We start from the raw sequence: 22,693 nt of genomic DNA on the forward strand, positions 1-22,693 counted from the left end.
TACTCAGTATTGCCTCAAAATCAGCTCCCATTTTCTCTCACAGGAAGCAGATTTTAAGGAAAGAAACCCCTTTTTGAAAGCTGTGGGGCACCAGTTCTGTACAAAGTTACATTAGGATAGATGTTAAACTATGATTTAATATTCTCTCAAAAGATGAAGGTGAAAAATAGAAGCATTAACCATATGCAGGTTTAAGAAGCTTAGCAGTGGGTGGAAGAACTCTCCCCTGCTTCCAGAAGACCAGTTAATGTGGAACCTCTAGCAAACCTCAGAACTCAGCTTGATTTTAAACTCAGCAAAGGAGACAGAACTTTTTCTTAGAAGTGTAATTGCACCTAGGTCAGAAGAAGGACATACTAGACTGCAAAGTGGTGCAACTCATGCTGTGTCATTTTATCTGTCCTGTTAGCCAGAGCACTTTCCTCCTTGTACCTGTGAAGGTCTATATACAATCCTCAGAGGAGTCCAAAATTGGCAAACAAATAAAAATAAAAAGTGAAAAAAACAAGCCAAAACACAATAAAATAAAGGTATTTCCCAAGGAGCTTTAGGAAACTTAGTCCATTTCAATAAGTTATAGGTATTTAGCTGACTGAACAGAGATGTTTACTTGACTGTCAGTTAAATTATGAACTTTGAAGGTTTTGAATAATTATAGACCTATACTGAGAATGAAAACCCTGGTCATATAAAATGCAGGCTGTTTCTCAATTACATTGATGCAGTTATTTAAACAGGACTTAAGAATATAATTTAATTGAGGGATTTTAATCTTCATTTCTCTTCACGCAATTAAACAACATTCCCTGTGTTCCTGTTGCATCTCTCTTTGTCACAGTATTTTTCCAATAGTTGCAAGTGAGGATAAGGAACTCTCAAAAATGCCACAGTAGGTAAATTTTGGGGGAATTTGAACTGACCACATTAAGTTGGCTCTTAAGAATTCCCTGGTGTGAGGTGTCACCCTTGGGTTGTAGGCAGTAGATGTCAGACGGGGAAAGTGCTGAAATCTGTACTTTCTAAAGAAGGTAAATTTCAGTTCGTTGCCAAATGCCCATATTGCTCAGCTGTTCAGGTCTATGAGACAAATGCCCCAAGGTTACTGGATTTTAGTTAAACCTTTGTTTTCTTCTGTCAGTCACCTTTAACAAGGAGCTGTAGGTACTGACTCTTGCTTTTTAATATTGAGTAGGAAGGATTCTGAAAAGAGTCTTACTTAGGAGCTTTAGGATTCTGATTTCCCAGAATGTCTGTGTGTGGCTGCTATTACTACACACTTCTTAATTATTTATTTTTAAGCATTTGGCGTATAAAGCTTCTTTTCTTTTCCCTGTTTCCTCTCCCCTTTCTTTTCAAACCCAGGCAGTGCAGTTGTGCTGTCCTTATTCATTTGTGCTAGTAACAGTGGAGGTACATGAAGGTAGAGCTGCAAAACTGTACTTTTAACATACAAAATTCATCATATAACTTCCCTACAGACTACAGTCAACTGCAGAACTCTCCAACTGCATCTGCATTAATACTCTTTGTATTATTACATTCATATAATGTTTGTAGGATGAGTTGGGATTATGCCTGCTGTTTCATACGGCTCTCTCCTTCTGTCTGCAGATTTACAAGGAAGTGTTTTTAACTCTTTCACAGATTTTATACCTACAGAAAAGCATTTTAGTAAATCTTTCTGTTATTGCAAATGAGTTGCAGGAGTTTTGCCAGGATGTAGGAGGCAGTTGATCCATAAATTGATCCATTTCTTGCACTGCTTGTGGGACTTTCCGAACAGTACCTAGATTTGGGGATTAGAGATTATTATGCTACTATGATCTAATGCTATTAGATTAAATAAGCAATGTATAAATACTTCAGGAAAATAAGATGGGTATAATATACCTGGATTCATGATCAGGAATGTTTGCACATTTGTGTGCATGGGATAAAGGGTGCTTGAAGAGGTGCAGAATATCAATTAAAGAAAAACTGCTTAATTTATCAGTTAAAAGCTCAGTTGCTGCAAACTGTTCCATTAGAACTCAAAAAGAATTAAAACCTTCTCAGTCATCTTCTCTTGCTATACAGAGCTGATGTGTCAACAGCATGTCACGCAAAATTAAGAAATCTTAAGATTTCATGCATAGGCTATGACAGTAAGTATAAAAAGTGCTGTCTGGTATGACTTGAGGAAGTAATTTCAGTCTGTTACTTCTTTAAAAAAAAGGAATCCATAAAGGACCCTGGGGACTGACTCTTCCCAGATTTGTGGTATAATAATCCATACAGATCAACTATTTAATGAGTACTTGGTCATCTGATCTGCAGAAAATATCACTGCCTGTTTATTTTCAGAGAATATGGAATTGTTAAGTTTCTTCACCACTTTTGCTGCTTTATGTGCATTTACTTGTTCCTGTGAGTGAAAATTAAGAGATTTCCCAGGTTCTTGAGTAACAACTCTAGTAGAAACTCAAGAGAAATTAGTGACTATATTCAGATTATGCAGGAAGTAATTTGAAGCACATTTGCTTAGAAGATATTTAGTAAGCTTTTTAGGTTTATTGCTTGAAAAGTAAATTTCTGTGTGTTTTCCACAGGGTTATGAAGATTGGCTACGACATAAAGCAGACAATGAAGTCAACGGTGCTCCAGTTTATGTTGTTCGAAGTGGTGGCCTTGTGAAAACTAGATCTAAAAACATTCGGGTATGTGGTTAAGGGCAAACTGAAAATTGTGTTTCTATCACATAAGTACAGCTCTTGTTTCATTACTAATCATTGTGACCTGTTTGATCATGGTTAGGTAACAGTGCTGAAATGAATTCTGCTCTTTTCAAACTCCCTTTGTGTATTTCTCATTTGTGTTCACTTCATTAGGTGGGGGACATTGTCAGAGTAGCCAAAGATGAGACTTTTCCTGTTGACCTGGTGCTTCTGTCGTCTGATCGAGTGGACGGTTCATGCCATGTCACCACTGCAAGTTTGGATGGAGAGACCAATCTTAAGGTCGGGGTTACTTCTGTGAAACAGTTAATTTGGGATGCCATTTTTAGTTCAGCCTGTTGAAATACCCCCGCTTCTGCCTGGTTAACTTAAGGGGCACTGTTTTACAGACACACGTTGCGGTCCCAGAAACAGCAGTGCTGCAGTCTGTTGCCAACCTGGACAAACTGGTAGCTGTTATAGAATGTCAGCAGCCAGAAGCAGATCTGTACAGGTATCACTTTAGTAGTAAATATTTTGAAATTAAACACCTCAAAATGAGGTGTTTAATATTATGAATGCTATCGGTCTTGCTGCAATTAAAATAGCTTCAGACACGTGCTTGAATTTTAGATTTTAATAATTAACTTGTGTTTATACTTATGTACTTACTGAAAGCTGCAAGTGGCAAGTTCTAGTATTTCAGTATTAAACCAAAAATTATAGTTTTTATTTATCTTTTGTATTTTAATTATGTACATTTCTATTTTAACCAGTAAACTTGTTTCCAGATTTAAAAATATTAAATGTCCTATGAATATGACCAGTTTGGAGAATGAGTTGTGTAAGGTTCTGCCAGGAGATTTCAGTACTATATAGTATATTTTAAAGTGAAATTACCTCTAATCATAGCAAATTGTTGTAAGCTTATGTTAATTCCAAAGATATGTGTTGACCATGTTTATTTTGCATGTGCTCAAGATCTGAACTCCATTCTTCAACAGTAAAACCTTAGATTAAAAACAGGGATGTCTGAGTGTTCTTTAACATCAGCAATCAATGTCGTAGACATCATGGGGAGCAAAAGTTATATTCCCATCCAAGTTTCTTCTGAATTGTATAGTGGAAAATGGTAGCTATTAAGTAGTAGTTTTTAAAATCCAAGTGTCACAGCTGTTCTTCAGTAAACTTTGGGATCTTTGAGAAATATTAAATTCATTAAAACTAAGATACTCAGTTTGAGCAGCAGTTCAGATATTTGATATTTAGCAAATTAAGGTACAATTGCTATGGAAGTTTATGTCCCTGTTTGTAGCTGAGGTCATGCTAAATATGCAAACGTCAGATTTTAAATGCAGATTAGATTTGTTTTAGTGAAAGAAAAAATACTATTTCTGTTTGGTAATATGCTAACTTACATTTGTTGAGGAATTATTTCTTACTGAATCATCAAAAAGTCACAATCTGTTTTAAGTGAGTAGAAATATAATCTTTTGTGGTTGTTAATGAAACCTAATAGGCTTTCTCAGATGACTGTTCTTTTGACGGATGTTTCTGTTGTTAAATGTCTCTTGTAAAATTAGTACCAGTGTTTCCATATTGTTCCATTTTGTACTTGTGAACCATTAAAGACATTTTTGTAAATACAGACTTTTTACATTTTTGAGTCTTTATGCAGATATTTCTAAAATGTTCCCATCTCTCTTAGATTTGTTGGAAGAATAACTGTAAGTCAACAAGCTGAAGAAATAGTACGGTGAGTCAAATTTTCTAAGATGGTTATTTAGAACGCATGAAGGTGGTTAAAGTCAAAACCATCACAAATAAGAGTTACTGTTGAATATGTAAAAGGGAGGGGTATTTTTACTGAAAGTTGTCAGTTATAGCTGAATACTTCAGATGGAGAAGAGAGAAAATTAGTGAAAGAAAGTTCATTACTACCCAGTTTTTCAGATGTAATATAATGGTTCTGAAAGGCTTGGCTGCTCCAAAATGGGTAATTTTTAGGCTCTGGTAATCAGCTGGTAGCTTTGTTGCTAGTTGTTAATTAAAGCATTTATTGATCTGAAACAATTTCCAGTGGTGTGTTATGTAAACTACAGCAGATCCTGTTTACCAGGAGGGAAAATAGGAAGAACAGGAATGAGAAAGATCATGGTTTGAAATAAAGACACGGAACTCACTCACAAGAAATGGCCAGATTTTCAGGAATAGATAGCATTTAAGTTATTTAATTATTTTATCATGTGGGTTGTGAATAGTCGCGCTTTCAAAAAACCTTGTCACCTCTTCTGAAGAGGTGAAGTGCTGTGTTATGATGTGTATTTGTCATAGAAACAGGTAAATCTGTTACGATTCTTTCTCTCTTCTAAAGTCCAAAATATTATCTATTACACTTTTTTTTTTTTTTGTGAAATTTCTGCCTGAGCTGTTTTCCATGTAATGTGTGCTTCAGTCTGAAGGACTGAAAGTCTCAGTCTGAGAGACTCCTTTGAGGTTTGCAAACGTTTGTCAATTTTAGATAGGAGTGACCTGGAGTTCAGAGTGAATCAAGGATCTGTAAATGGTATTTGCAAGAAATATGGGGGTGTAGAAGGCAGGTCACTTGGCCACAAGTCCAGTGCCTTTGACCACCCCCCGAAAAAACACCACCCATACCATCCCCAATACCCCACTCAGCTGTTTTCTAAGGTCACTTTATGTGATACTTCACTTTGAGCTTTTCAAGATCCATTACTCTCAAGATTGAGAGGTTCAGCTTTGGGATAATCTATCAAAATAATTTGACAACATAAAACAGAGCCAGTTTAAAGGGAGGGTGGAAAAAAAATTGCAAGTTCTGACTTCTAGCAAAGATATATCTTCTGTCTCTCAAAGATAAACTTGTCTAGACTGTATTGCAATGATTCAGCTTTTTTATTTTGGGTTTGTCAGACTGGTTTTACAAACTTGGATCCAGAAATACAAATTATGTTTCTTATATGAAAAGTTTAAATGCTCGAGCATTTAGTCCCTTTTAGTTCAATTCTTCAGTTGAAGTTTGAGTCTAACCTAAAACATTAACATATGTATGTGTAATTTAAAGAACCCACCGTAATCTGTGTATAATTGGTGCACATGGTATTTGTGATGGTAACTGTCACATTTGCTGTAACATTTAAGTTAAATTAATTAAGTTAAATGTTTAACTGTGGGAGGTGGATTGTGAATTTGGCTTTTGGGGTTTTTTTTGAGTAACTCCAGGTTATACTTTCAAAGGAACTTCAGGTATAAGAGCTTTGTTTATGTAATAGTGATCACGGACTGCTTGTGGCAAAGCTAAAGGGAAAGTAAGGCAAACCCAAGGGCTTGTGTGCCAGCACTTAGCATATGAACTTTACTTCTTTTGCTTATACCTGGTATGTCAACCTGTCCACTGCAGTTGTTAAATTTCTGCTTTCATTTGAAACACTGGCAAAAATGCATTTTTTTTTTAATTTCACACCAACCCTGCTGATAGTTTCTAAAGGTGATACAACTGCTGGAGTAGAACATATGACTCTAACCTTAAATTGACCTTGTTTCCAATTAGACCTTTATTGTCCCAGCCCTGTTTGGAGTTAACTTAGCTAAAGAAATGAATGTATTATTGCGTTGTGATAGATGTGAGGAAAAAAATATTTATGAAATTTTTACTCCTGTGTTAGGAAGCAAAATTTGCACTGCTGTGGTGGTGGTGTGACCATCTACTTGTTTGTCTCTGTTTGGTATGAAAAATTTTCAACTTTCTAGATCATTTCAGTTTGTCAGAGGGGTAGAAGTAAGATGGGTAGTTAGCCAAACCTAAAAATAGCATTCCTGGTGTACTGTGAGCCCAACTGGCTTTTTGCCTGCTTGCTTCCTGAGTAACTTGCAGGTCTCTCTGAACCAGCCATTTGGAATATTTAACTCAATCAGTAATTATGGGATATGTAACAGTGGTGGGAGAGTATGGCAGTGTCCAAAGGAGACATGAAATGAAACAGAGAGCTCTGTAGAGATGTGTGGGTGAGTCGTGTAAGATGATTGAAGATGGACCTAAATGAGGATGGGGTTGAAGTTGCTGCATTGGGAGTTCATAGGGAATATAGGACAGCTTTGCATAGGAGACTGGATTTCATTGGTTTTACAGAATACAGAACAACTAATTTTTAAATGCTGATATTTCTATTTCTTTTTAGACCTCTTGGGCCTGAAAGTCTCTTACTTCGTGGAGCAAGATTAAAAAACACTAAAGAAATATTTGGTTTGTAGACATCTAAATATTTAAAGAGTATTCTCTTCTTAAAGCATGATTATGAACTGTGCTTTAATTCTACTTGCACTGAAGAAATTGTAATAACCTTGCTGCCTGTTACCTGAGGGGATATGATTATAGATGAAAGTAATGATATTATACTGAAGAATCTCTAAGGATATAAAGTTCCAGCTCCGTTCTGTGAAAATATTTGAAGTGGTTTGATAAAGGAATAACTTAACTTCAGTGGATAAATGACTGTTCTTACTGCTACCCATTGTTCAAGACTTTCTCCTGAGATTTACCATTCTGATTTCCATAAAATACATATTGAGCAGTACAGTCATAATAATGAACAGTGTTAAAGTAGGTGTTAAAATTACTTCAGTAGTACTGTTTTACTATAGCAGAATATTGCAAATACCTACAAAATACTGTCTCATCACCATACTGAAGTAAACACAAAAGTAATACCACCTTTTGATTTTATCCTGTGTCTCTCAAAATGAAAAGTTCTGCAAATTATACATACAGAAAGTAAAGTATAACTCTTTCCCCCCCTTCCTTCCCAGGTGTTGCAGTGTATACAGGTATGGAGACAAAGATGGCATTAAATTACAAGAGTAAATCTCAGAAACGGTCAGCAGTAGAAAAGTATGTTTATTTTCTGATATCTCTCTTATTCATAGAGCTTTAATTTAGTTTTTCCTCTGTAACTTTAAAACCCTGTTGGGTTCACTGGGTTTTAGGCAAGGGAAGAGTGTGTTGATTGCCTTAACTTTGGTAGGAAGCTGTAAAGATAAAATTAATTTCTTAATATTTCATCCTTTATTGATTCTTTAGTTGTGTATGAAGTGGAAATACCCAAGCTTGCTCAAGGTTACAGGATAGGTGTTACTATAGTAGAGATTTGTATGTTGAATTTTATGATTTACTTTAAAGGGAAAAGTTCTGATTTATGTTGCTTTTATTGCAGTTACTAAAACTCTGAGAGAGCCTCCTGGAATTCTTAGGCAAGCGTGGGATTGATTATTCTTCTATAGCTGCATACAGACAGAACTGGAGTGTGAACGTTCAGTCATCAAAGCAAGGGGTGGAAAGATGGTCTGTCTGATGTGACAGAATGTAGAGACAGATGTGACTGTATCCTGGTGTAGCATGGCCTGGGTTAAATAGTCAGGTGCACATGGCAGTGCTCTTTTAACTGAAGGAAAAGGTGCAGCCTTGGGTTTCCAGTGTGGTTGGTTGTACTGCCTTCACAGCCTTGCTAGAAACTCAAGGAAGAAGAGAAGGATAAGTCAGCCCCCAAAATGTTGGACAGCAGGTGTGACACAAGTCAGCTGTTGGGATGTTCTTGCACCTTAATCTAGTCCTCATATTGCCATATAGAGATTTTATCTTAGTAAGGTGTAGGATTTCTTTTCCATTCTGTTACTTGCTTGTCACATAGAAAATTTATATCTATGTCAAGCACAGGGTATGTTTTTTAAAGTGCTGTCCAGTAAGTTAATTCTTGTAACCACAGTGTGTCAACAGATTGAGTAAAATAAACTGAAACTGCTTTTCTTTTTTTTGCTTCTTTATAGGTCCATGAATTCCTTTTTGATTATTTATCTAATAATCCTCCTCTTTGAAGCCATTCTGAGCACTATTTTAAAGTATGCATGGCAAGCTGAAGAGAAATGGGATGAACCCTGGTACAATGAAAAAACAGAGCACGAAAGAAATAGCAGTAAGGTAATGTAGTTTACCCAGTTGCATATCTGGGGAATAGTCAATTAAGATACTGAATGTATTATTTATTATGTCTCTGTTCTTGGATATAGGTGTATCACATGATCCAAGTCTCTGTGCTGTTCTCTCAGTGGTTTTGAGAGTGTTGGTCATATGTAGCCTCACTATGGTGTAGAAATATCTCTACTCTGTTACTGGTTGGACTTTTTTTTCCTTTATGGAAAGACCAAGCTTTTTGAAAATTTTGGACTTTGTTAGGACATATTTCTGATGTTCTCTGCTCTTGTTACTGTTCTTTAGGGTGTCTTTTGTCATTCCATAAATGAAAAGAGGAGGAGGATGGCTGTTTTGTGTGTCCTATTACAGTAATTTCACAGTTCAGGAATTTTGTACGTTTTGTGATGTTGAGATGGTTCAGGCAATTTTGCAAGGCTGTAATTTTGCTCAAGCTCCTGCTTGCCCTTCTCACTTTCTGTAGAGGTTGGAGGGATACTTTGGAGTATTCCTGAAATCTGCAATTCTGAGAAGTATCTCTTTTTCTAATCACTCTGCAAGGTAGAATAGCTGTGGAGTAATTATAGCAACACTCCCTAATTGGGAAGAACAGACATTATTTAGCTTTGCAAACTGTTCACTACTTTTATCTACCGTTTATTTAAAATGTTCTTCTACGCCAGTATCTGGTAGAGTTGAAAGAGGTGGTGTGTTTTTTCTCATCTCTAATCTCCCTTGCTCAATATTCAAGGGTTGGTTAAGAGTCTTCGCAAAGTACAATTCAGATAGTGAGTTTGTCCAAATGAAAAACAAACTTCAGAGAGGCTGTAGTGTTGCATTTCAGAGTTTGTTAAAATTTTCATACCTAATAAAGAGAAGTTTCTATCTTGTTATGGAGGCATTTGCCTCAATTGTAAGTGTTGAACACAGTGATTTGAAGAGGCATAAACGAAGTCTGTGCCATGGAAATCCACATGGTCCCTTGTCATGTAGTCCAGATCACCCACCTCACTGGGGAATGCCAGCAGACAGGAGCCCTCTTGTCTCTCTGCTGTCCTAAAACAACACAGAGTCCTTGCAGATTCCTCTGACAGCATGGAATATCAGTTGTTTGCCTTCACAATTTATGGTTCCTTAGATAAGCCTAAATGAGTCATGCTGTTTGGAATGGGGAACACGTTACTTTTTTCAGACCCTCTTTGAAAATAGAATCACCCTGACAGTTAATATTAATTGGCAACCCTCCTGACAGATTCAGTAGATAGACAAAGATTAATGAACTTGAGAAGTCAAACATCCAGTCATAGCTTAAGGCAGACTTTTTGCATCAGTCTGAAGGCGTGTTACTGGGGCAACCTGGGAATGCCTGCGTTGTCACTGGGTGTGTTGTCTCTCTCTCGTGGATGTGGGACTTGGTCTTCTCTGGCTCTCTCAATTTGTCATTCCTCATGCATATTGAAACACAATTAAGTCACTGTGTTTCACCTGATGACTGTCATAATCTTCACATTTTTAATTTTTCTCTTCTAGATCCTGAGATTTATTTCGGATTTTCTGGCCTTTCTGGTACTTTACAATTTTATTATACCTATTTCACTCTATGTGACTGTCGAGATGCAAAAATTTCTTGGATCTTTTTTTATTGGCTGGGATCTTGACCTCTATCATGAAGAAACAAATCAGAGAGCGCAAGTAAATACTTCAGACCTCAATGAGGAATTGGGACAGGTAGAGTAAAAAATACATAGTTTCTTTTTTTTTTTAACCTATTTTCTACCTAGTTTTTAATATTAAAATTCATTACTGCAGGCTTTTTATTGGTTGTGCTTTGATTAATTTTAAAATAAGATTTAGGCATGTGATGGCAAAAGCTAAAATTCTTACATGATCAAAACAACATGTGTAGTAGAAAGTGTGAGTTGAGATTAATTTTTTTTTTTCCTCTAACAAGTATATGCAATTCCAAGTCTGTTTTTTTTGTTTTTATTTTACAAAAGGTAGAGTATGTGTTTACAGACAAAACTGGTACATTAACTGAAAATGAGATGCAGTTTCGGGAGTGCTCCATTAATGGCATAAAGTACCAAGAGGTCAATGGTAAACTAACTCCAGAGGGATTTTCTGAAGATTCTCCAGATGGAAATAGGCATGGTTTGGTAAGAGACTTTGATTTTCCCACCATTAGTCATCCTAGATAGAAAGTGGTTTTTATTTCAGAGAAATATTCTTGCACCACTGTCATGAAACCCAACATAAATCAGAATTTCTGAATAGTTTGAAGCTATTAAGTGCTACTGAACAAATAATATTTATTAAACATGTTGAGATGAGATTATTTAACATGAAATATTTGGCAGATTTTTAAGTAAAAACATTTTTTTTTTTGAGTGCATTCAAAACTGGGTTGTTACATAAATGTTAAAAACCAAGATTTTTCTGTCTTACAGGTGAAAGAGGAAGAACTGTTCTTGAAGGCAGTTTGTCTTTGTCATACAGTGCAGATCAATGCAGATCAGACAGATGGTGCTGACGGTCCCTGGCATGCCAATGGAATAACGTCCCCTTTGGAGTATTATGCTTCTTCACCAGATGAGAAAGCTTTAGTTGAAGCTGCAAGCCGGTGAGCTGTGCTGCCACAAGTGCCTAACACAGGAATTGCTTCCTGGGGCAGGCAGTCCAGGCTGAAAGCAGCCGTAAAAATTGCTCGGGACGTTTGTAAAGCCCAGGGCCTGGCACTGTCAGCTCACTGGGAAAACATGGAAATATAAAATACACAAAACCCTAGGGGTCCTGTCATCATTTAAAATATTTATGGATATCCTTGGGAAATCATAGTGGTCAGAGTGTGTTGCAAATAAAATACTGCAGAAAGTGAGCATTCTTAATTTTCTCTAGAAGTAGAGAACAGTAATGGGGTATAAGAATCTCTCTTTTTCTTTCCTGCCACCTTCCCCTTCCTACATCAATAGACATTTTGTCTAAAGTGGAAATTAAATGTCTATTTACTTTTCCTTTTAGGGTTGGAGTAGTATTTACTGGAATTAGTGGAGACAGTATGGAAGTAAAAAGCCTTGGAAAACCAGAGAGGTATTTTTTTTTTATTCCTTGTTTATTTTGAAGGGCAGAACAGTAGTGATGATTAATGTAAAGTTCTCTTCTTAATCCTCTCTGTTCATAAGCAAACCTTGCCTTTCCACAGCATGCTCTATTTAATGCTTTTCCCTTGATGTCTTCAAGACAGCTTGCATCTTATTCCTTACCAATAGTAGCTGAGATGCAAGAATTTTGTGAGTTACTCTGTGTAGGTGTGTGTTGTAACAGTTTGTATCTTTTCCCATTCCTCAAAGGTTGAGACTGTAGTAGAGCTGGAAAACTGAACTGCTTATTCAAGTCCTAGAGTTTTTGCTTTCAACTCTAGAAGTTTCCAGAATCACTCTCATCTGTGCATAATCTAATTATATATTTCAAACTTTCACAAAATGAGTAGAAATGTTATTGATAACTGTGTATCTGCAGTATGTCATAACTCCTTTTACCCATTTTATCTGTGTCAGTTGGCAGTACTTCAAAGTTAAATGTCTAAAATTTATTTTCTGCACTAGTGGTAACATAAAAAACTAGTCCAGTTATCAGGGCCCACACACTGTTTTTTGACAGTGTGAATTGTTTACAAATGTTAGAAACAGAATGTAGTTTTCAAAGTTACACTTGAAATAATGACAGAAGGATAAAGAAATAGGAGCTTCTTGTAATCTCCAGGTATCAAGTTAGTATTCAGGAAACTATTCCTATTGGTAGAGCCTTTTATTCTTACAAAATGGAATAAAGTATACATAAAGTGATGAAAAGCAATGAATTGCACAATGACTAATAGCAGTGATTGTTGTTCATCAGTGGTAGCATTGCTTTTAGAGTTTAAAATGACACGTTGAGGAAAGGTCTGTGGTGTAAGAGTCTGCTTATAAGTAATTGTCTTTGGAAAATTATTTCTAAAATGTTTGCTTGCCCTTCCCTCTTTTATTAAAACACAAAATACAGGTACAAATTGCTTCATGTGTTGGAGTTTGATCCAAATCGCAGACGAATGAGTGTCATTGTGGAGAGTCCCTCAGGTAGGTCATCAGAAAATGTAAAAGCTGCAGCTGAGAACTTGTTAAATGACATTATTCTTAATTTCTGTTCTATTTTACTTTGTAGGGGAAAAGCTTTTATTCACAAAAGGAGCAGAATCTTCCATTCTTCCTCGTAGTAAGAGTGGAGAAATAGACAAAACAAGGATACATGTGGATGAATTTGCTTTGGTAAGTGTATGTGCTTGCCCAGCTGATCAGAAGAAAATTCATCTGGGATAAATTCTGTAGCTTGAAGTGAACAAATTACAGGTGACACCTTCTTGTTAGATCAGAATCTTGTCTACTCTGAATGTAGTCTTTTATTTTCTCACAGAAAGGACTAAGAACTTTGTGCGTAGCCTACAGAAGATTCACACCTGAGGAGTATCAAGAAATTGGCAAACGCCTTCATGAGGCCAGGACTGCCTTACAACAACGGGAGGAAAGATTAGCAGATGTGTTCAACTTCATAGAAAGGGATCTGGAATTACTTGGGGCTACGGGAGTAGAAGACAAGTATGCAATGGAGCTACTGCTAACTACAGTCAATCCCAGCAAGTTTAGGATTTACTCCTGAAATATAATGTGTGAAAAACTCTCCCACTGTGATCAAAAGTTTTGTGCTATTCTTGTTTAGTATGTTTACCACTCTTTGGATTGAGCATTCCAAACACAAGTTGTACCAACTGATTTTGGCTTAATAACAATGTTTCATCAGGAGAGATTTCCTGTATGTGAAATGGAATAGTTGCAGTAAATAATTTAAATCAAGGTATGCTTATGACAAATTTTTGATCCCTTAACAGGATTAAGTTCAGTTTTTGTTTCATCAAGGCCTTTGTTTTATTGCTGGTAACAGAGTATCATCTGCCAGGCTGTGATTCTCTGACCGTACATGGGACATTGGAAATGCAGTCTTAACTTGTCATGGCAGTGGGGTTACAGTGGTAACATGGAGTTACAGTGTGAGCTCTTTCTTAGTAAAGTGTTTTATTGGTTACTTGAGATTTTTCTTGTTTCCAGACTGCAGGAGAAAGTCCAAGAAACTATAGAAGCCCTCAGGTTGGCTGGTATCAAAGTGTGGGTGCTCACTGGAGACAAGCACGAGACAGCTGTTAGTGTCAGTTTGTCCTGTGGACACTTCCACAGAACCATGAACATCCTTGAGCTTGTGCAGCACAAGTCAGACAGTACCTGTGCAGAACAACTGAGGCAACTTGCCAAGAGGTAAAGTACCTGAGATGTCGCTATCTCAGTGATGATCTTAGCTTGGTTTTCTTTCATTTGCAAATTTTATGACAATCTCTTTTATGAATGTGCCAAAGAAATTAAGTTGCCTTTTTAGAAAAATTATTAATAACAGACTTGAAGAAGCAGTCTGTCTAACAGATTAAGTTCTTTTCTCACTGTCTGGCCAGCAGCAGAGTTTATAGCAAATTGAAATTTTTCTATGACACTGGTACAAAGTGAACATTTTTATCCCTGAATAGAATAAAGGAAGACCATGTTATCCAACATGGACTGGTTGTGGATGGGACCAGCCTCTCTCTTGCACTCAGGGAACATGAAAAACTGTTCATGGAAGTTTGCAAAAACTGTTCTGCAGTGTTGTGCTGTCGCATGGCACCCCTTCAGAAAGCAAAGGTAAGTGCAAATATAATCAGGATTGCCTTTAAAGTACTTTTACCATGCTTTGAGGAGGCAAGGATTTCTGAAACTGCTTTGTTTGTTTGCCTGACGTCTGAATCCTTGTTAAATTCAGTTGATCTGGAGTAGTTTGCTCAGAAGTTTCTTACATGTGTGTTTGAAAATTTGCAAGTGGATGGAAAAGTCAAAATCCTGCCACCGTGCAAGCAAAAGGCTCATCTTAAATCTGCCTCTTGAGTGTTGTGTAAGGCAGCAGCTGTCCTGGCCACCTGCATGCTTTAACCTTGCCTGCTACATCACTTCTCCAGAAAAAAAGCCAAATCGAAAGTTCACAGACCTGTAAGGAAGAAGTGTGCTTCTCTGAGTATTTTAAAAAATATACCCAAGTTTGAGGATAAAGTAAAAGGGAAGAGAAGCAGAGGCCTAGTGTCCAGGGGAGGTTTTCCTTCATGCTCTTCTAAGACCATTTTTCCTTCACATGTACTTAATTTTACTCAAATACAAGGTGGATGGAATTAAAATTTAGATTTTGTGATTTATTTTTTTTTCAGTCTGGGAAGCTAAACTGTAAAGGACTGGAATATTTATTCTTTTCTTTTGAAATTTTCTCTCTTTGGGAAAAGACATCTCTTCACCTTAAAGCACTAGGAAACCCTTATATGAGGTACTAGATGTGCGAAAGAGGGCAAGTTGTTTCACTATAGCATGAGTGACCTGTTTTGAGGTCACTCTTCCTGCTTCCAGCAATTAATCAGAGTTCTAATGCAGTCTTTAGAATCCCTTCAGTATAGAACTCTTCAGCTGGTATAATATTAGTTTCAATAAAATGTTAAAAGCAAATTGTAACTACTGTGAGTAAAACAGTTTGTTTCATTTGTCCACTTCTGTCCATTCTTTTAGCTGAAATTTTTGCCATCCCCTCTCTTTAAGGTACAGTTGTTTGCCATTGTTGTGTCCTTGTTCTTATTTTGTCATTTAACTTGATTTATACTGCTTTGTATTGCTTCCCATAATTCCTATCCTGTCCAGCAGATAATGGAGATTATTTCCTGTCTTTCCTCATGAAGTACAGTAAAATGTAATTTTGATGGCAGTGACATTTTAATTTTAAACATTGAAGTATATAAATCACTGAGACAAATGCCATACAACATGAAGGGTAAGCAAGGAAGTCCAGGGCAGTTTAGTCTAGCCTTGCACATGATCTTTTGCTGTAGGCATCCTTTTTGTGAGACTTATTCCAAGGTTAAGCTGGAACTCAGCTTAATATTCCCTGCATCTTTTACTAACTTTAATGCGTGTTAATAGATGTCTGGCAGTCTCACTACTAATTCTGGCATGTTCTATAGCTTGAAAACCTTTTTAAACATCATCATGTCAGTCATTCAGAGCTGCTGCTGATTGCTGCTGTTAAAATTTGCCAGGGGATTTGTCTTGACCTTTTCACATAGATGTTTGTCTGTCTGAATTACCCCAGCCTTGGGGATCTCAGGAGGACTGATCCAGGTGACACACTGCGGCCTTGTTACTTCTGTAGGGCTGCTTGCTAGGATCTAATGCTAAATGTGCTTGAAGTAATTACCTCTTAAAAATGGGGAACCTTTAAGCTTGCATACTAATACCTGCAATTAGGAAATGTATTCCCACAGTTAGGTGGATTTCTCTGAGCTGTGGACTGTATTTAGTCACTGTTCCGTTCCTCATGTGAAGTGAGTTCCTGCTCCTGTGAATCAGTGCCCTGTCACTGCCAACTACAACTGAATTATTCCAATACAGGTTTTTGTGTCTACTTACCTCGTGCCAATGTTTCTCTGTTGATATTTCCACCTTGGGCTTTCTGGAACTTCAGGGGGGAAACATTTTTTCATACGTGTTTATTTTCTTGTTTTTGGAAAGCCTCTTGATCTGCATTCCTACCTTTGTCTCTGCAACCTGTTTACAACTGAATTAGTGAAGCTTCTGCCTTAAGCTAGAGCTCTCTGGGAGGTTAATGAACTACTAATTCTCCTTAACCAAAAGCCTCATCTAACTATCTCCTCTGTATTTAGAATAGTGTTGGCATTTACTTAAAGATCCGATTCCTTCCTGCAAAGAGCAGGGTCTCACTGCTCCTCTTTCTGATTATCTTACAGCCTTGTATGTCAGCAGTTTTTTTCCTTGTTCTGTCCTATCTCCTTCTGTGTCTTTTCCAACTGAGAATACCCCTTGGTGATAATGAAGTTGCTTTAAAAAGAATCTGTTTTCTTTAATAACAGAGTATTGATCTTTTAGCTACTGCATTTTACCTGGATTAGTTCCATTAATTACAAATATGAAGAATCTAGACACGTCTAGTAAAGGGCATTAAATCTGTATTACTCCATAAGTAAATTTTCAGTTCCAACTTTCACTTGACTGTTTCACATGATAAAGCAGCAAATTAAGCAATGTAACCGAATATTGAAATAAGAATAGAAGAACAAGTTGAAGACAGGCATAATACTTAAATAAGTCTTGTGCCCAAACGAGCTGCTTTTCTAAAGAAGGAATGAATTTGTGCTTGTGATATGCCAAAGATGTTTTTTACCCAAGCATCCATGCTCATAAAATGTATTAATTATATTTACAGGTAGGGAATGAGTAAGATACTTGGGAATTGATGACATGGTTTGTGGGTAGACTGCCTAATCTAAAATGTTTAATTTTTTCTTTTCAGGTAGTGCGACTGTTAAAAACGTCTCCAGAGAAACCCATAACATTAGCAATAGGTGATGGTGCTAATGATGTGAGCATGATACAAGAAGCACATGTTGGCATAGGTAACTTTCTTCTGTCTGAAGCAATAAAGGCTTTTTAAATTTGAATCAGCATCAAATGAGCAGTTGCTCTTAGTTGTAAGTGGGAGGAGCAATACCTTCTATTGCAGCAAAGTTGCTTAAGTCTTTATAATGTTGAAGTGCAGGAAAACAGAACTGTAGCTTCAGATGTACATTGTTGGGGTTTTATACTTCAATTTTTGTGATACTTAACCTGTTTTCTGTTTTGTTTCCCAAACATTACAGGAATCATGGGCAAGGAAGGAAGGCAAGCTGTAAGGAACAGTGACTATGCAATAGCTCGGTTTAAATTCCTCTCCAAGTTGCTTTTTGTTCATGGGCACTTTTACTATATTAGAATAGCAACCCTTGTACAGTACTTTTTTTATAAGGTGAGTTTTCCAAGAGTGCCAGTGGAGTTCACAGAAAAACGCATTCGCGCCACTTTTTCTTTTCAGTTGTTCCCTTCCCTTTAAAGGCAGCATTATGTTGTTGGGTTTTGGTTTCTGCTTTGTCTGCTCCCATGCAACAAGCTCTTGTGAGCAGGGTATGGCTTTCTTGAATGAAATATGGAATCTATTTTGCAAGGAAATACTTAAAAAGAAACTGAGGGGAAAATGAACGGATTTCTTCTCCTTTAATACTACTTAGACTCCCATAGTGAGATGTGTTCATCAGGCAGATATAATTAAGTTTATGCTTTCCAGGTTCATTGTCCCAAAGGACAAATAAACAAAATGTGCTGTCAAGTAAAGAATATTGCTTCACTTGGCCCTGTAAAATGTTGAAATGCTTTATGGTCTTCATGTGTATTTTTACCAACTTGTAAGAGTTAACAGTTTCTTTTAGAGTTGTGAGGAATATACTAAGGATTAACTGTTTCCTTCACTTTTCTTTATTTCAGAATGTGTGCTTTATTACACCACAATTTTTATATCAGTTCTTCTGTTTGTTTTCACAACAAGTAAGTATTGGATGCCTTACATCTTGGTGAATGTACTAATATTAATTATTAATGATAAATAATTACTAATTATTAATAATATTAAATAACTAATAAATATATAACTAAATTAGTAAATAACTACACAGGAGCAGCACAGATTTACACTTAAAATATATCCAGCTGATTTTCTGTATTTGATAGCTCGATGTTATTAGGTGGTTATGAGTACAGTTTTTTCCTAACAAGTAAATTCCTATAAGTAATGATTTGTTGCTGCTCTTACTGTGCATAAGCACCTTTTTTTCTTTACAAGACTCAACATAATTTCTGTTTTCCTTTCCAGACGCTCTATGACAGTGTATACCTGACTTTGTACAATATTTGTTTCACTTCCCTGCCTGTCCTCATATACAGTCTTTTTGAGCAGCATGTGCATCCGCATGTATTGCAGAGTAAACCCGTGCTCTACAGGTACGTGCATCTTACAGGAACTCTCACAGTAGCACATCATGTACAGCAATAGTGGCATCTGCAGAGTTCTGAACTTGCTATTAGACATTTGTGCAGTATTTTATCTCTGACTTAGGCGTTTTTAGTAACTGTCTTGATGAGGTAGAACGGCAGCTACGTAGCTTTCATCCTAAATGTTAATTAACAGGAGTATTCTAAGAGAAGGATCTTTTTATGTCAGTCATGTTACCAATGTAAGAGCATTGAGCACTTGGTCAGCTCACATGATTGGCAGCCTTCTCCTCCATTACGTGTGGGAGGTGAAAATGACTCAGACGTGCAAATGAAAAACTAGGACACCTGATTACGGGAATCACCACAAAAAATCCTTTACTGGGAAAAGAAGTGATTTCTTGTAGAATTAGATGTCCTCCCAGTGGCAACATGTTGCACTGCATAGTGCATTTTGGAGGGGAAAAAAGCATCTATTTTTGTAAAAAAGAGATGTCTCTCAGATGTTTCTCTTGTTGTAAAGGTCTTTTAAGCGGAACAGGGGGTAAGTATCAGGAGATCTGACTTTTTCTTCCCCTTGCAATTCCACCTCCAGGGACAAGAATTCTAGTTTGTGCTATTCTGAATTTGACCCATTAGAGACCCTTGCCACTGGTGACCACTGCTTAAATCAGATCCAGATCATGAGAGCTGAGAGTCCTTTTTTTGCCCATGATTTATGTATTTTTTTCGTATGTCAGCATTTGTTAAATGTGTCTCGCTGCAGTTGAAAGTTACATTTATTCAAAGCAGTAGCACTAATGTCATGTGAATAACTCATGGTTTATACAAAGACAGTATGAAATCCAAAATCTGTTTTATTTCTGCAGAGACATCAGTAAAAATGCCCATCTGGGGTTTAAACCATTTCTTTACTGGACCATCTTGGGCTTCTTTCATGCATTTGTTTTCTTTTATGGCTCGTATCTTCTAATGGGAGAAGACACTTCTCTGCTGGGAAATGGCCAGGTACAATATCATAAATATTATTATACCACTGTATTTGTGGTGATATTTCTTAATATTTTTTTTAAAAAATCCTCTTGTGTCCAAAAAATTTTATGGACTACATAATTATCAAAGAGTCTTTGTCAATATTAGTGTCTGCTCTCAAGAATGACATTTCTTATTGTGGAAATTATAAGACATTGTCAGAAAGTGTATGTCCCTGAAGAACATACCCTTCAAGATAATAAATGTGTCATGGTTGTCTTAGACTTTGTTTGATTTTGTATACTGTTTTTGTCAAAATTGTATTTCATGTCAGTAAATGAGTATTTATATCCATTCATTCAAAACTCATTTTGAGTTGGACTTAATTGCAGTGTCAAGCAATGGCTTCTCTTTAGTAGCTGTTACAAAGCTAGGCTTAAATCTGAAAGTTGACAAAAGTCTTAAAGCTTCTCCTGAAAATGTATTATTTTAATTATATTACTCAGGTTTTTTTTTAAATTTAGTGGTGCAAGCTGCTTTTAAGTTATACTTTTTATTCAATAAATGTTTTTAAGACAATAAGTTAATGACATAATCAAATACTAATTTGACACTTTATTTTAAAGATGTTAAAGTTCACAGGAAGAATCATTCAGAAAAAAACCCTAGAGCTTGGATGAAACCATTAGAAGTCTGTTTCCTCATTTCCCCTGGTTCTGAGTTATTTAGCTCAGTTTAGAACAATTAGATACTGATTTTTCCCTTGTAAAACTTGGGTAGTAATGGAAAAATACATTTGCTTCTCATTGTGCCATTCTTAATATTGGCATGGAGCACTTGCTGATTCTCATGTAGTGCTTGGCAGAGTTGCAGATTATGGCACAAGGTACAGAAATAGCATCATGCTGAATTCACAGTGGTCACCTGGTGACAGGGAGCTCAGGAAGTTTAGTTAAAAATGTAGTGATCTACAGACAATAGACAGAGTTGTCTTGAGAACTAAAATCAGAAAGCTGGCGGTTCTGAGCATCCCTGCAGAAAGAGGAGCAGTGGAGTGGTGCAGCTGGAGCACCTATTCCATTTGAGGTGTTTGATAAGAACATTAAAATAGTTGTGCTGAGACTAAAATGTCTCTTCCAGCTGAGGTACGAGTGTGACATCTCTTGCCATTTGTTACAAGCTGTGCAATTTGAAATTCTTGTGAATTGGTAAAGGTCCTTCAGAACCCTTCTAACGAGGTAATTTTAGACTATGAATCAGTGTGTCTTGGTGCATCCATCTTAACTTGTCAAAGCACCTCACTTCTGAATTTCTTAGTAAATGTCCACAAGGCAGGAACAGACGTCCTCCGTTGTATTTAGTAACAACTGTTTAGTTTGGGGAATTGACAGATGCCCTTTGGCTTCTCGTGATAGGACTTCAGATAAATTCTGAGGCTGTGGGTTTTTTGTTACTGTGCCTTCTGTGTTTGCTAAAAGGTGGTTATTGGAACTGGTAGAGCTGTGTGTTGCAGTGAGATATCTGCAGTGCTTAAAGTTTCTTGCAAATTTAACGTGTGAGTGAAAAAGCCAAAATTAAGGGCAAGAGAACCTAGTGTGCTGCTAGAGTATGAAGTCCTCAAGAAGTGGTCACCTGTGCAAATCTGTGATACAGGGTAGTGTTAGTGCAAGGCCTCACATTTCCGTTCCAGGTTCATGGTTTGGAGCACAGCAGAATAGAGGAGACTGTAAATAATTTGTTAATCCTGGTGTTTGTTAGGCTTACCTCAACCCATTGTGCAACTACTTGATCTTTTAGTTCTTTTTTCTCCCCCCTTTTTCATGCTGTGCATGTCGTCAGATATTGAAACCTAACAGGCAAATGGTAAGAGTTTAGAAGAGGAGGAGATACAAAATATTGTATCTGTTACTTCATAGGATTAAAGGATGCAGCATCCGCAATGTAAACGTGTTCAAAAATAAAATGGTGGCAAGAACCCGTTTGTGTTTTGTGTTCTAACTCTGTGACTATTGAGAGCAGTGTTAGCAAAGACACTTTCTTTCACAGGTCACTCAGGAGCAGTTTAATTTCACTTTTAAGGTTACTATTGCAGCAGTTAACAACCAGCACGTCATGACAAGTAAATCGAAGGCTTCAGAAGACGTGTTGTAACAGAGATCTTTAAAATTATCAGTAAATGCAGACTCATGGCTGCCTCAATTTTTGCTTAGTGTATAGACAAGAAAAGCAGTTGTGAGATCCGTCATCAGGCTGTTGGGATTTTTCTGTCAGAGCTCTGTAACAAGAACTACAACTGTGTGAATCCCAGTTCCGTGCCTCTGTGCCGTACTGACACATCAACTGTAGGATGACTCTGCCTGTCTGCATGTGGTACCTTCCTCCTTGCTTGCTTAATCTGCTACCAGGAAATTCAAAGTTGAGGATTTGGTCGTTGTTCAGTTTGTCAGTGGCAAAAATAGCTGCAAAATAGCAACATTTTCTGTTTCAGCACCCAGCCTGCTTCCAGGAGCAGAGCAGTTGGACCTGTTGTAGAGTGGCAGCTCTGTGTGAGCAGCATGTGTGTAGATAGATACAACCTCAGCATCCCTGCTTGGTTGTCAGAGCTGAGATTTTATTGTTGTAGACCTTGTTCAGAGTTTTGATAGTTTAATTTTCATGCACAGGAGAATACAAAAGTGACAGATTAAGTGTTTTAGAATGTGAGCTTATTTTTGGGTTTATTAGCCTTGAAACAAAGTGTCTTTTCCTTACAATTTTCTTTGTAAAATGCAATGGCACCATTATTTTTGAATTGTAAAATTGTGCTTGGGGTAAAAAGTGAACCTTCAGGTGATGCTGCATGTTGGAAATTATCTGAAAATGTTTAAACTCAAAAGTGTTTTGCACTTATGTGAAAATGAATACCTTCCACCCAGTATTTCCTTTCTATTGGATGCTTATCAAAACTGATCAAATTGATATCTTCATCTTCCTATCATTTCATATTACTATTTTGAACTCTTTTCATATTTCATGTAGCCTTTGTGGTGATTTATTTTGAACCAATAAGAAAGATGACTTCTGGGTTGTTAATTTTGCTCTTA

General features: G+C 36.8%; 1 protein-coding gene across 9 annotated transcripts in view; it reads left to right on the forward strand.

Annotated features, from left to right (window-relative positions):
- Nucleotides 1-22,693, forward strand: part of ATP11B (ATPase phospholipid transporting 11B (putative)) — a 64,841-nt gene that overhangs the window by 20,579 nt on the left and 21,569 nt on the right. For all 9 annotated transcript variants that reach the window (XR_007903553.1, XM_051781484.1, XM_051781483.1 and 6 more), the window contains exons 5-25: nucleotides 2,589-2,696; nucleotides 2,868-2,996; nucleotides 3,104-3,207; nucleotides 4,402-4,449; nucleotides 6,893-6,957; nucleotides 7,521-7,602; nucleotides 8,535-8,685; nucleotides 10,207-10,404; nucleotides 10,674-10,832; nucleotides 11,124-11,296; nucleotides 11,695-11,763; nucleotides 12,715-12,788; nucleotides 12,874-12,977; nucleotides 13,123-13,304; nucleotides 13,812-14,015; nucleotides 14,279-14,432; nucleotides 17,131-17,233; nucleotides 17,477-17,622; nucleotides 18,135-18,194; nucleotides 18,520-18,647; nucleotides 19,508-19,646. Coding sequence is in view for 8 of the 9 variants with exons in the window: in XM_051781484.1 (XP_051637444.1) it covers nucleotides 2,589-2,696; nucleotides 2,868-2,996; nucleotides 3,104-3,207; nucleotides 4,402-4,449; nucleotides 6,893-6,957; nucleotides 7,521-7,602; nucleotides 8,535-8,685; nucleotides 10,207-10,404; nucleotides 10,674-10,832; nucleotides 11,124-11,296; nucleotides 11,695-11,763; nucleotides 12,715-12,788; nucleotides 12,874-12,977; nucleotides 13,123-13,304; nucleotides 13,812-14,015; nucleotides 14,279-14,432; nucleotides 17,131-17,233; nucleotides 17,477-17,622; nucleotides 18,135-18,194; nucleotides 18,520-18,647; nucleotides 19,508-19,646 (2,580 nt within the window). In the remaining variant the exon portion in view is untranslated. The remainder of the gene's footprint in view (nucleotides 1-2,588; nucleotides 2,697-2,867; nucleotides 2,997-3,103; nucleotides 3,208-4,401; nucleotides 4,450-6,892; nucleotides 6,958-7,520; nucleotides 7,603-8,534; nucleotides 8,686-10,206; nucleotides 10,405-10,673; nucleotides 10,833-11,123; nucleotides 11,297-11,694; nucleotides 11,764-12,714; nucleotides 12,789-12,873; nucleotides 12,978-13,122; nucleotides 13,305-13,811; nucleotides 14,016-14,278; nucleotides 14,433-17,130; nucleotides 17,234-17,476; nucleotides 17,623-18,134; nucleotides 18,195-18,519; nucleotides 18,648-19,507; nucleotides 19,647-22,693) is intronic.

This window comes from Manacus candei, unplaced genomic scaffold (assembly GCF_025592945.1).
Source record: "Manacus candei isolate 608988 ecotype Guabito, Panama unplaced genomic scaffold, ASM2559294v1 h1tg000015l, whole genome shotgun sequence".
In the NCBI taxonomy this organism is placed as follows: domain Eukaryota; kingdom Metazoa; phylum Chordata; class Aves; order Passeriformes; family Pipridae; genus Manacus; species Manacus candei.